Here is a 14,664-nt window from a genome sequence, read left to right as displayed (position 1 = left end):
TGATAGTCAAATCCAAGCTACAGACGGATCACCTTGTTGATCTCCGAGAAACATTCACCACCCTCAGGCGGCATAAGGTTATGTTAAATCCTAAGAAATGCGTCTTTGGTGTTGAGTTTGGGAAGTTTCTCGGATTCCTGATTGATCAAAGGGGGATAGAGGCTAACCCCGAAAAGATACAGGCGGTGATTGACATGAAGTCACCCCGCTCTGTCAAGGAAGTTCAGAGACTCACCGGTTTTCTGGCCGCCTTGGGGAGGTTCCTCAGTCGGTCAGGTGACAAGTGCCTCTACTTTTTCCAAGCAATCAGGAAGAAGACCAGATTTGAATGGGGGGATGATGCTGAGGCGGCGTTCCAGAGGTTGAAAGAGAATTTACATTCTCTGCCTAGGTTGTTCAGTCCTTTTCCTAGGAAGACGTTGTACATGTATTTAGCCGTCTCAGACCATGCCCTCAGTGCCGTCCTCCTTGCTGAGCGAGACGGCGTGCAGCTCCCGGTTTACTTCATTAGCCATGTTCTTAAAAATGCTGAACTCCGGTACCCCATGGTTGAAAAATTTGGCCTTGCTTTGTATATGGCATTCAAAAAATTGAAGCCTTACTTTTTGGCACATCCGGTGGTGATCTACACGAACCAGCCACTCAAGCGGCCAATGTCTACCTTGGACTCATCCGGGAGAATGTTGAAATGGGCTATTGAAATGCAGAGCCTTGAAATCACTTACGAACCAAGAAAGGCAGTGAAAGGTCAGGCGTTCGCCGACTTCATTGTTGAAATGACTCGTCCGGTGGCTCCGGATAATCTTGATCGGGTTTGGAAAGTGTACGTAGACGGGAGCTCTACAAAGAACGGCTGGGGTGCAGGCGTAATCTATGAGTCTCCTGAAGGAGACATATTTGAATATGCACTACGCTTCAAGTTTCAGGCCTCTAACAATGAGGCAGAATATGAAGCCCTGCTAGCCGGCATACGCATGTGTAAGGCGGCAGGGGCCATGAAAATTGACGCCTACTCTGATTCTCAATTGGTCGTTAGCCAGTATGAGGGAAGTTATGAGGCTACCCATCCGGCTATGATCAAATATCTTCAGGCAGTCAAAGAAGAGGTCGGGGCACTTGAGGAATTCCGACTTAATCAGGTGCCTAGGTCTGAAAACAATCAGGCGGATGCATTGTCAAAACTGGCATCTTCCGCCTGCCATGATACGCCTCGGTCTGTCTTTTGGGAAGTTCTGGAAAAGAGAAGCATCTATGAAGATCCCATTGGAGTTCTAGACCGAAGCTCTACCTGGATGGATGGCATCCGGGCTTATCTTTCAGACGGCACCCTTCCTGATTCGCCACAGGAAGCAGCCGTCCTGAAGAAGCGAGCTGCAAGCTTTGAGATGAGAAATGGAGAACTCTTCAAGGCGGGGTTTCTTAAACCTCTGTTGAAGTGTGTCACCCCAGAAAAGGGGAGGGAAGTTCTTGAAGACTTGCACTCGAGATTCTGCGCCTCTCACATAGGCGGCAGGTCCCTAGCCGTCAGAGCCAGACGACATTACTTTTGGCCCACTCTTGAGGCAGACGCCAAGGAATTGGTGAAAAAATGTGACAAGTGTCAAAAGTTTGGCAAACTTATTCATCGTCCGGCTACTGATCTGACGGCCATCCACAACCCAATCCCGTTTGCAAAATGGGGCATGGACATCCTAGGTCCTTACACGCCTGCTCCAGGCGGAAAGCGCTATATCTTAGTGGCTGTGGATTATTTCACCAAGTGGGTTGAGGCTGAGGCGGTTAAAAACATCAAGACCTCAGACGTAATTTCCTTCATCTGGAAGAATGTTATCACCCGGTACGGGGTACCCATGTCTATGGTGTTTGATAATGGTCCCCAGTTTGAGACGCCTCAGCTAAAAACTTGGTTGGGAGATCAGGGGATCTCAAGCTATTTTGCATCTGTTGGCCGGCCCCAAGCAAACGGCCAAGTTGAAGCTTTCAACAAACTCATCTCAGACGACATTAAAAAGAAAATAGAGAGAGCCGGTGGCTTATGGGCAGAAGAATTAATCCATGTCCTATGGGCCATCCGGACAACAGCGAAAGGGGCAACCGGTGAAACCCCATTTCTCATGGTTTACGGTGCTGAAGTCGTCTTGCCCATCGAACATTACGAGCCGACTCTCAGAGTCATGCTGTATGATGAAGAGGCAAACTGGGAAGCAATGCGCCTGGCATTGGATTCACTCCCAGAACGCAAGGGCAATGCCGTCTTGCGTCATGAGATTTACCGTTTGAGAATGACTAGAGCCTACAACAAAAAAGTACACAAGCGTCCTTTGAAAGTTGACGACTTAGTGTTACGAAAAATGGAGGCAACCGGTAGGGCCAATGAGTTAGGAAAGCTAACACCAAATTGGGAAGGACCCTACCGGATCTATGAAGAAGTAAGGGACGGCACCTACCGCCTCGAAACCCCAGACGGCAGGCGCCTGCCTAGAACTTGGAATGTAGACAATCTGAAAAAGTACTACTTCTGAGAAAGTAAATTTTGTTTGCAAATTGTGTTATTTTTTTATTCTCCATCCGGGTAATACCCAGGCGGGCTCTCTTTTACCCAACTAGGTTTGATACTTAGTAAAGGTTACGTTAGTTGGACCGCTTGGGTAATACTCAGATCCCTTGTTTATTAGGTTTGATACTTTGTTTATTCAACCGCCTAATTATCCGCCTGGGTAATACCCAGACTCACCCGTTTGTCTAAAAAACTAAGTTCGATACTTAGTGTAAATTCAATACTGTTTAGAAACTAAGCACAAAAACGTTTAGTGGCTACACAACCGGTCTCAAACAAGACCAGAGGCTAAAATGGCCGGATGGTTGCTCATTTTATAAAATCGCCTGTCCCAACATGGACAAAGGCGTCCGGCGACACCCCTCCGGGTGCAATCGTCGCAGAGAACAGATTATCTGTCGGTTCTATGTATCCATGCAGACGACAAAAATTGAACGACCAAATTGGTCAACTCATAGCCGTCTGACCAAAATAACCTACGAAGAACGAATAAGTTCCTAGATACCGGATGCCCATAGGCATCAGTCGGTCACCGGCTGAAGTACTCACTTAGGTTATTTATTCCAAAAATTGCACCTCTCACCCCAATTGGGGCAAAAGAGTTCAATGGCTATGAATTCTCTACCAAGACGGGCATACGCCGTCTGTGTAGTGACCGAAACGCCTGTTGGTGTACGGCTGTGCACTTGGTTTGGGGCAATCACTACTGTGATTGACTGACTTACAAACATATCATGCTCTTCGCAGCATCGGACGTTTTCAAGTCAATCAACCAGCTCCACTTGAAACCAATCACACAGCCGTCCAGGGGCAAGGACAGCCAGACTATTGACTAGTAAGGCAGGAAACCGCCGCATGCTTTTGACAAGTTAGGCAAAAATAAAAATTTGCAAAAAACAAAAATTCAAATGCAAAATGATCAAAACCGACTTAGTCGGTGCAATTCATAAAGTCCACCCAACCAAACGGTTGTAGTGGATTAAAATGTTAACCGGACCCCGTCCGGGAGAGAAAGAAATTGTTAATTAACACGACTCCACAGCCGATAAATACAAGGATACTCGGCACGCAGGCCGGAAAAAGCAAGTTTTGGCATATAGCCGCTGAATAAAAAGAATTAAAAGAAAGCAAAGATTGGCATACTGCCGCTGAGGGGTCACTTCTGGCCTGCAGACGGAGCCTCCTGGTCCTCCCCCTTCTCCTCATCATCTGAGAGAATTTGGTGCGCTTCACCAGGACCAGGAAGCTCAGGCGCAGTCGGCTCATTGTTGTTGATCCAGGCTTCAAAGGAGGCAGGCTCTGGCTCGCCTTTCTCTCTCAAGTACACCACGTACTCGGCATAGCTGTGCGCCATTGCCCAGATGCTATAATCCGCGTCTGGGTACAAGGCAGCCCAAGCAATCTTCATACGAGCGTCGTTGTCAGCATCACTCTCAGCAACAAGGCGGTTTTGCTCCGCCTCCAGGGTTGCTGCAAAGTTTTTCTGAGCTTGAGCAGCATCCTTCTCCAGCCTCTCAACCTTGGTCTTCAGTTTGCCAAGGTCCGCCTGGGCCTTCTTGAGCGCCTCATCAGCCTGTTTGGCGCTCTCGTCTGCCTTCTTCTGGGCCTCCTCCGCCCCCTTCTTGGCCGTCTCAGCGTCCGTAGCCCGCTGGTCGGCCGCCTTCAGATCTAGCTCCAGCTGCTGGATTTGAGACGCCTGTGTCATAATTATTGCTTTAGTTTCAAGTTCATTTACGATAGTCGAGTGTAAAGCAATATTATCAGCGTCTATGGAGGACTTCTTGGCCCTTTTTACCTCTTCCCGTTTGCGGGAATAAGGACGTTTGAGCCCGTCCACCCGCAGCATGGCCTGCAAAAAAGCAGGCGGTATAAGAATTGCAGGCGGGATAAAACACTTGGAAAAAATAAAATTGAATTGACAAGTTTCTTACCTCAGCCAGAAGGGATAGAATGCGTTCAAGATTGAACGTCTCTATCCCAGGGATATTGTCCTTATCCCTCTTCCGGACGGCTTCCAGCATGGCCTTGGCGTGCTTCTGGACGTCTGGCCAGCGGGGAGATTGATCTGCACCACAATCAATACGTGATGAGTGCGAAACTAAGGCAGCACCTATTTGTTGCCGACCGTCTGAGGATGACGTCTGTTGGGAGTGGGATTTCACCCGTAAAGGCCACCCCAGCTCAAGCGGGGATTCAAAAGGGTTCTTACCTTCAGAGCCGGCCAAGCGGGAACCGCTTGCAGGCGTGGTGAACCCCGCGGCTGCTGATAAGGGCTTGACAAGATCAAGGCCCAGGCTGCCGCCTACCTTCTCGAGTCGCCCCGATACCCGTATCGTCTTAGACCCGGCTGAGGCGCCAGGAGTTGACGCAGAGGCGGACTTTTTTATTTTGTTAAGAACGGCTGGGGCCTCCTCTCTAGCCCGTTTGAGATTCTTCTCAAACGATTTCCCAACTTCTCCCCCCTGCAAAAATAAACAAGTCAAGGTTAGTATCCGGGCAAGACAGTTTTTAAAATAAACTTAAGATAGAAAGGGTCAGGCGCTCAATACCTTGGCCCTGAGATCGGCCGCAGCTTTCTCTGCAAGATCTTTGCGGATGGTCGCAGAAGACCGCTTGGGAGTTTTCTCCGACTGCAACATGTTTAGTGCTTCTTCTGCAAAAAGAAAGAAATTGGTCAAAATCATAAATCAATTTCGATAGAAAAATACCACAGACGGTATAAACTCGGGCGCATACGTTTGGTAAACATGTGCCCTAGCCCGCAGGTGGCCAGGAAACATTCATCCCTAAACCAGGCGCTCTTGGGAATCCAATTCTTAGGAACTTTTATTGTTTCCCCGGTTGACTGAGTTGCGTCTGTGAGGCCGAAAAAGTCTGCCTCAATTATTTTGTCAAAGTCTTCCTCTGGGATCCGGGGAAGAGCGCACTTCCTGCCCAACAAATCAGGCTTCTTATTGTACAGACGGAATTCATAGTTTTCCCGTCTGGTTGGGGCTGACATCAGGTAGAACTTGTGCTTCCAGCCATCGAACTTGGAGACCTTGTCCAAGGTCATCATATATTGCGGCTGCGTGGTTAGAGTGTACCACGCCCTCCAGCCGCCTGGGCTTCTGCTGAGGTAGTGCATGCTTGCAAAAGCCTCCCAGCCGGGGTTAAGCCCCTGGAACTCGCAGGCGGCAACATACCCCAGAATCTTGGTCCAGGAGTTGGGGGTAAGTTGTCAGACCCCAAGGCCGTAGCCTCTCAAAATTGCCTTCACCGCCTGGTGAAGGGGGAAGCGAAGGCCGGCTTTGAACGCCGCCTCATAACAGCCAAAATAGTTGTTGGCGTTCTATTGATCATCCCCCCAGGCGATGGTGCCCAGCTCAGGCGGCACCCGGATCTCATACCCGTCTCCTAGCGGGTGCATTTTCGTAAAGTTCTTTAAGTTCTCTTCCATTTGGATCCGGTCCTTGGAAGAGACGTGGATGTTGAAGGGATCGTCCTTCTCGCTCCACTTTTTCCTTTCTTCCTCCTCGCTATCCGGAAGAGGGGGTAAGTCATCGCTTCTCTCAGAGGTAGAGGCGGAGCTGTCACTCTCCGTCCCCTCCTCACTTTGGTCCATGGGGGCAGAGGCGGCCTCGTCGCCGCCTTGGTCACACTCTTCCAAGAAAGAGTCAGCAGGGGTTGAAGGGGCGCGCGGAGGGGATCTCTCCAGAGCCGTCTGGTCTCCCTGACCAGACGTTTCTCCCTCAGGCGTTTGGCCGCCTGAGCCTTCGCTTCTGTAATTTGGATCAGTGGCCGTCTGCATTGTCCGAGCCATGGTGTCCTGCACAGACACATAACTGGTCGGAATCCATGGCAAAGGGTGGTCCCAACACCCCGAGCCGGCACTCCCAGTCCTAGACTCAGCCTTCCCTGGTGACCGGCTGGACTCTAACCTAGGTTGTGCCGTGTGTGTTGGTGATGCATCCATTTATTGCAAGAAACATGTACAAGCGGTGAAAAAAGAAAAGAGCTGAGAGAGACAAAGACGGTACCTTTTGATTTGGTATCTGAAAGTAGGCGGGACCGGCTGGGTCGCTGAAGAACAAACTTTCTTGCTCGCGTCTGACTCAAACGGATGACTTCTGCTCTCAAAGTTTTTCTCTCTAGTAAATTTTTGTAAACGTACAAAATTATGAGGGTAAAACGGCTATATATAGAGGGTAAATTTGGGGACATTTCCGTAATTTACCCGGAAGGTGAACGGTTACTCTGTAACGGTAAAATTACCGCCAACCAGAGCGTGACATGTGTCACAGATGCCACGTGGCGTGCCACGTCACATCTGTGAGGGGCAAATGTTTAGGGTCTTTTACCCTGCCACGTGGCCCAATCAGAGGGTGACACGTGTCAGCCTCGGATTGGTCCAAAATGGACCAATCCCTGCTTGACACGTGTCATTCCAGAAATAAAAGGGAAAAGGCGGCCTTCAGGCCCAAATCTCGAGAACGCCGCAAAACGGCGCAGCCCACCAATGATTAGGGTTCAGTGACCTAATCAGGGGCACAATTCCCAAAGACCCTATAAATAGGGAGATGTCCCTCATTTTGAGGACAACGTTTTACCATTTTATACCTGCATTCTCTTACATCAGAGAAACACCTGAGCTTGGAATCCGAGCAGATACCCACCTAAATTTCCGTACTCTTTATTCCTTTTCAAGTTACTAACTTGACCGTCGGAGGCGGAGCTCCAACCACCCGGAGTCTCCGTTATTGTGCAGGTGCAGCTCAAGTCGGATCAGTCTTCGTGACGTAACTCTCCCGAGGGACAAAAATACCCAAAACACATGTTCTACAAGCAAAATCAAATGGGATCTGCTATTGCAAAATACTCTCTTACTCTTAAATTGTTGTCCTTTGCTTCAGTCTGTAGTGAAGAGGATAAATTGATGTTTTCGGGCACTGCTGTGTCCCTTAATCTGAACTTGGGTGCTTGCTTCATCAAGGTAAAAGACTATGATAGAGTGGGTCAATTATGTTAAGCGGTTTTGTGCTTTGATACTACTAATGTGAAAGCTTACTATAGAAGGGCGATTGCCGCATTAGAACTCAATAAACCAACCTTAGCTTTCATGGACCTTGCACAAGCCCTTAAATTAGATCCCAATAATAGTGAGTCACAACAAAAACTAAAGAAGGTGATATCCTTATTGGGTTGGTCTCCGGATTTTGTTGATGAGGCACTAGCAGTAACAAGGAAAGATGAGAAGTTTAGAGATTATGTTCGCTGTGGGAAGGAAGATAATGGTAGGAAGTTAGGAAAAAAAGGGAAACGAAAGGAAAGAGATGGTCGTGAAGATGGTTATGTTCGTAGGTGTTCAGGTGTGAAAGACAACACCAAAATGGAAAAGGACGTTAGTGGAAATTCTTTGGATTTGGAGGGTAAAGTCAACCCTACCAACCAAGATCTTAGGCCCAACGTTATTGATAACAATTGTGTTTTGAAGGGCACTTCAAAAACAAAAAACCCAAATCTCACAGGGTCAAGTTTTCGGTTTTCAAGCCGAAAGCGAAATGATTCCTATTTGTGTCTCACTCCAACGATGTATGGAGTGATTTCCAAAGGGCGAACAGTACAATACTTCTGTTCTCGCCAAAAGAATTTCATTACCATCCGAGTAGCCAATATTTTGAAAAAGATGGATAGTGGTGAAACTCAAGAAGTTTCTCCACCAATGGAGTTTAGTCACCCCCCTGTGGAAGGGTACGATAGGTGTGAAACAACTCCAGATTTGATGCAAGAAGATCCATCCACAGGTATGGCAGGTCACGAGTCATCATGTGAAGTTGCGTCAATACTCCTACCAGTTTCGCCTGTTTCTCCCCCTCTGCAGATTCCCGTTCACCCAAGACCTTCCTCCTCTGAAAGATTGTTGGGTTTAGTCTCGTCTTCCCGTCCCAGGTTTAGAAGGAAATATGCCACTATGCAAAGCAGGTCTCCAGCATGTTTTACTAACTCTTTGTTTTGCAGGTTAAGTGGCTTTAAAAGAATAGCTTCTTGTCCCACTGAGTACACTTGGTTTTCTAAACGTAAGAAGTTGTATGGTCCGACCCCCAATGTTCTATTGTGTATTTCTGTTTTCTGTACTTAGTTTAGGTTGTAATAATGCTTTTCATTAATAGTACTCTTTGTCAAAAAAAAAAGTACAGTCATGAAAGTTAGTCCATGACTAAGACGAGACAGAATTAATAAAAAAATTTTATTAGGTAAGATGAATTGTCTTATCGGATCAGAACCTCACACATGTTAACCTAATCGAGTTAACGGACTCGACAGTGGACACATAATTAATGATTCTCTTGCCTTTAAAGTGCCCCCGTTGAAAATTGAAACGAGAATGAAGTATAACCCACTACATGGTAGAGGCGGCCGTTCCCAATACCTAATAGAACGGGCAAGTCTAATCAGTAAACACACAAACACACTGTCTGAGTGACCACAGACTGGACAGTCGCAAAGTCAGACAATAAACAATTGGGAGTCTGAGCACACCAAGTGTCGAGCAGCCATACCATTTGCAGACGTCCTTTTTCACCATTTTTCTGATATTTAAGGACTCCCAATTCTCAAAGCCCGAGTCTTTTTAATTGTGGGATTTTTTTGGTTACCTTTTTAACCTTTTCTGTGATATTTTTTTTTTGGTTACCTTTCACACATAATGAAAATAGATTAGTTCTAAAGACAGTAAAAAGGCATCATTCTTTTCCAACCAACCCAGCTACCACAATTCTGTCCTTCCTCTCCGCTTCAATTTTGTTGAGTAACTCTGTAAGTATCTTTTCTTATTTCTCTTCCCCAATTCAATGTGTAACTGATAAAATCACGCTTCGATCAGTGTTATATATTGATGCCATTTGCATTAGAAAAAGTGAAACTTACATTGCTGCAATTTTTTCTTGAAATTAAGGAAATTAATATGCTTATTTTCTTATTTATTACTCTTTTCTTGGTAATTTGGAATTAAATTCTCTTTATTTGTATTTTTTTACTCAATTTCTAGAGTTTTTTCTTCATTGGTAATTGCAGTTGTGAAAGTTTCAATTTTTTTTTTTTGATGATTTATGTTTACAGTTTACATATATGCTTAATGCAATGCAATAAAACCTACCAATAGACCAATGTTTTTAGGAAATTATTCAATTTTTTTCCTCGTCCTATAAAATGTCATGAGTGGTACTACTAACCCAAATGTTTCTTAATAAAGTTCATATTATGTTAATGCAGTGTGATTTAATTACAATTTAGAGTTGAGAGTTGATTAATCTTCTAATATGCAACTAGGCAAGTACAGAAGTACTCCACTGTCCCCCAAAAAAAAAAAAACAAACAAACAAACTAGGCAAGTACTATTACTGTATTTGTTCTCCTAATGAAATGTTGATTCAGCGCAATTAGTCGATTACAAATGTTAATTTAGCGCGATCAGAGGAGTACAAATTGATCTGTTCAGTATGTTTAACTATCTCCTAAAATACAAGATGTCAAAAAAAAAAAAAAAAAAAAAAAAGGGAATTGAAATGTATACTATTCTGTAGTTTCTTTAGTTTATTGCTGAATGTTGCTCTTAAGCTAATCAGCTTTGTTCTTGCTGTGTTTATAATCTCCTGTTGTTTATATACTAGTAAAGCATGGCTTTGTAGCAAAAGGAGGGTTCACCAAATTTGTACAGGTGCTCAGGAGAGGAAACTTTGGGATTTTACATGTTTTTATTAGAACATGGAATAAGGTTCTCTGAAAAACGAGTTTCATTTTCATTTTTTTCGATATTTCTTAATCATCTGCAACTTAGTAATGAAGTTATGATGCATTTGTAGTACGTTCAGTTGTAGTTTTGTGATGTGTGAGAATTTGCTTGGAGGGTTTTTACTTTTAAGATTCTATCATAGGCCTTGAACTATCTGTTGTTTACTAAGATTGAATTCAACTTTGTAGGCATTAGGCCTCTTAAAAATGGAAGGAGAAAGGTCTAGTTGTTTGGAAAAAATCGAAGTTGCGAAAAGGATGGCTGCTAACAGGGACTATGCAGGTGCAAGATCTAAGCTGCTTGAAGCCCATAATCAGTTTCCAGATTTCAAAATAGCTACTCAGATGATAACTGTTTGTGACATCTTATGTACATCGGAATTGACTTTGAATGGTGAAATTGATTGGTATTGGGTTCTTGAACTTAGTCCAGAAGCTAGTAATTCTCAAATAGAGTCGAAGTACAATAAACTTGTTAGCCTATTAGAAGGAATAAAGGATGACTTTCCTGGGTCTGTCCCTGCTTTGAAGTTAGTCCATGAAGCTTATGCTGTTCTTTCAAACGCATCCAAAACTTGGATCTTCAACTCAAGAAGGCTGACAAGCATGGATGTTAGTGAATCATTTGTTCCGTCTGTGAGTTCTCTTGGTGATATGGGGCATCAGAATGGTCGGAGTTTGAGTCAAGAACATGATTCCTCACCTGTCTGTGAAAGTTCTGCTTCTAAGAATGCAGATGCTGCAATAGGTCTTGTAGGTATTGGTGGAAGAAGTTTAACATCTATTGAAGTTGATGATTCAGATGATGCCGATGATAATCAACAGAACAAGGGAATTAACTCTACAGAATTGAATTTTCATTCTTCCACATTGAAGTCAGAGGCTACTCAGATTACTGATACCAATGTAGCTACAGCTATGGATTTTGATCTTTCAAATGAGAAGTCACTTCAGAATTTAAGAGCCACAACAGATCATATGAATCATGAAAATTTCATTAACTTTGATGACGCAAAGAAGGCAGAAGCTTTTGAAGTCGGTCAAATTTGGGCTGCTTATGATAGTGAAAATTATCCTCGTAGGTATGCTCGCATCAATAACGTTTCAGAATCACCTTTCAGGCTCGATGTTACTTGGTTGCGACCTATACCACAAAATGAAGATGAAAGGAAATGGTGTGAGGTCAGGTTGCCTGTGGTATGTGGTTTATTCAATTTACATGAAAATGAAGAATCTATAGTTGATCCTGCTATTTTCTCCCATGTGGTTCCTTGTACAGTCAGCCCAACTTATGATGAATTTGAAATTTTCCCACAAGAAGATGAAGTTTGGGCAGTTTATAAAGACTGGCGACCATTTGATTGGTTGGAAAACCCTGAATCTAAAAAAGCATGTAGTTTACAGGTAATAAGGATAATTGAAGGTTACTCCGAGGAGGGCATGCTTGCTGTGCCCTTAGTCAAGGTTGATGGATCAAACAATATTTACAAAAGAGAGACTGAAGTTGCCCAAGAGCGTACTTTCAAAATCCCTGCAGAGTTCTTGTATCGTTTTTCTCATCAACTTCCAGCATGTGATTTAGAAGGTGGGAAATTGATTGGAGTATTTGGTGATATGCCACAGCAAGATCCTTCGTCCATCAACTCCTCAACCAGTCAGAGGCCTACATCATGCCCTTCATCAGTGGATTCGGTAGGTAATTCACTAAAAATGGAATGGACAACCAATGATTTTACTCCAAGTCAAGTATGGGCTGTCTATGATGGCTCTGACCAAATGCCTAGGCAGTATGCGCTGGTGAATAAAGTTTTTATGGCGGGAGCAGTTGAAGTGACTTTTTTGGAGCCTCATCCCAATCCTATGGATAATGAAGAGATTTCTTGGATTGAAGAGAATTTACCTGTTAGTTGTGGTATATTTAAACTAGGTTCCAGGATTGCTGTTATGCCTTTGAGTAATTTCTCTCATTTGGTGGATTGTGACCGAACTACCAAGAATCTGTTTTACAGAATTTATCCCAAGAAAGGTGAGGTATGGGCGATGTACAAAAACTGGAATAGAAGATGGAAGCAACAGGACTTTAGAGACTATCATTGTCGAATAGTTGAAATAACTTCAGATTTCACAGAGCCTTCTGGCCTGAGCACTGCGAGCTTGGAAGAAGTTCCGGGATATAAAACTTTTTTCCAGAAGCAACTTTGTGATGGGTTTGCATTAAGCCGAGTAGTTTCAAGATCAGAGATGCTTAGCTTTTCACACCGAATTGAGGCATTTGTTGTCCCAGGAATTGAAGCCCATGGTATACCTGAATGGTCTTGGCACCTAGAACCTGATTCCTTGCCTCCACTTATTTCTAATTCCTAAGATGTATGCATGACTTGCAGTTGTTCCTCAATTTTGCTCATGATTATGGTGAGTTATACTCGTGACTTTCTAACGTTCTGTAAATAGTTTAAATGTTTACTGTACATCGGGTGGCTGCCCTTTACTCCATTAGACACAAATTGCTTTACTATGGTTCCAGAAATTTGCATGTTAAAGTCCTGTATAGTTATTGTTAATTGGATGTGGAAATTAAGGGTCTATGGCTCCAATTAATGTCATAAAAATGGTTACAGTATACAAAGTACTTGATATTAGAATGATGTATAAGTCAGTCCATCAACTCCTTTCCTGTCAGATTATCTTTTGAGTAATGATTACACTGTACTTGAAATTAGAATGGATTATGGCAGTCACTGGTTTAATCTTGATGCCACTTGGATGGAAGACATGATTACCGATTTAGATTTGTAATTGATGTGTTAATTGATGTGTTAAACGACTCCTTTCGGCTGTTTAGTATTCTGCCATAGCCCATATGATAGAGTACAATGTCAAATTATTTTCGAAGTTAGCTGCATGATTAGCAGAAATTATCCAATGTTGCAGCAATAACTTCGTTTTCCTGACGTCCTGACAGAGCACAAGGCCTTCTTTTGCTACTCTTACTACTACTCTTTTAGTTATGTGAATAAATGGATATCATACACCCTGGATATATCGTTATTTCAGCTCTGCATTTTGGGTTGCTCACTTGCATTGGAGCTGCCTGACCTTTGTAATATTGCCTTCAAATTTAGATATCCCTCCAACTGAAATTTCTGTGATTGCATACCAATAGATACTGGAATTATCATTGTAGCTAGGGGTGAGCATAACAGGGTACCCTGTAAAAATTCCAGGAACCGGAACCTGTTGCAACAGGTTCCTCAAAATGAGAACCGGAACCGAAACCTGTTGAACAGGTTCCTGGAAATTGCAAATAATATACTCACTAACTTTTTCGCGGAATTTTTAATAAAAAACTGGTTGGTCACTAATTTATAATGTTTGCAACTTGCAAATAAGACAAACTAATAGTAGTTGTCTAACAAATAAATTTAATATATATTTTTTTATAATTGTAATTTTGATATTTATTATTTAAAAATTGAGTAAGAATTAGTGTATAATTTGAAATTAAGTGATACTTTTATCAGGTACAGGGTACCCTACAGGTTCCGGTTCCAAAAAATTAAGAACCTAAACCGGAACCTATTACAACAGGTTCTCCAGTTTGCTACCCGAAACCGGAACCTCTTGTACAGGTTCTGGTTCCGGAACCTGCGGTTCCTAACAAATTCCGGTTCCGATTCAGGGTACCCTGATTTTTTGCTCACTCCTAATTGTAGCTTCATCCCGAAATAGCTTGACACCTTACTAAATATAGCATGGAACCACTAACTAAAAACTATTTTCCTCTACTCCACTTGTTTTTTGACAATTTCGACTTTGATTTAGACCCAAAAAAAGTCAAAATAACCCCTAAAACCTTAACCGAACAATTAATATCACAAAAAAGTAACGGCCGCGTTATTTTATTTTATTTTTTTCTAATTTTGAGGTTAATTTGGATCATTATGGACTAACATGACTCCCAAAACTTTCACCAAACAATTTTCAACACGCAAATTGAAACATTAAATGTTTAAAAGGGGTATTAGTCTTTTCCTTAGTTAGTTTAACTTAGTGAAATAGTTTTTAACAGTGTTAATCACAGTTGAGAAAAAGACCAAACCACGAGTGAACCGATGGAAAAGGCAAAAATTTAAAAGTATATAAATGTGAATAGTCAAAATCACTGGTATACCAATGGTAATTTTTTTTTTTTTTTTTTTTTTTTTTGTCTGTGCAAAATCTTCGAGTAATCTATTTATAACTTGTGATATTTTCTTTCCAATTTGACAATCATATTTCATATTTACCCAAATGAAATATTACTGAATATCTTTAATATATTTTATGTATTATTTTAT

At 43.0% G+C, this 14,664-nt stretch overlaps 1 protein-coding gene across 1 annotated transcript; it reads left to right on the top strand.

The window, feature by feature from the left end:
* Nucleotides 1–9,151: 9,151 nt before the first annotated feature.
* LOC145573044 (uncharacterized) lies at nt 9,152–12,993 on the top strand. The gene is made up of 2 exons (XM_081631775.1): nt 9,152–9,352; nt 10,517–12,993. The coding sequence occupies exon 2, from the start codon at nt 10,535–10,537 to the stop codon at nt 12,689–12,691; it is 2,157 nt and encodes a 718-aa protein (XP_081487901.1). The 5' UTR covers nt 9,152–9,352; nt 10,517–10,534; the 3' UTR covers nt 12,692–12,993.
* Nucleotides 12,994–14,664: the final 1,671 nt, after the last annotated feature.

Source organism: Chenopodium album, chromosome 1 (assembly GCF_948465745.1).
Source record: "Chenopodium album chromosome 1, dcCheAlbu1.1, whole genome shotgun sequence".
NCBI classification, from domain to species: Eukaryota; Viridiplantae; Streptophyta; class Magnoliopsida; order Caryophyllales; family Amaranthaceae; genus Chenopodium; species Chenopodium album.
Note: the sequence above shows the minus strand (reverse complement) of the source record. Positions and strands in the feature narration are given on the sequence as shown.

Coding starts and splice junctions, on each gene's coding strand:
- LOC145573044 (XM_081631775.1), top strand. CDS start 10,535: ATGGAAGGAGAAAGGTCTAGTTGTTTGGAAAAAATCGAAGTTGCGAAA.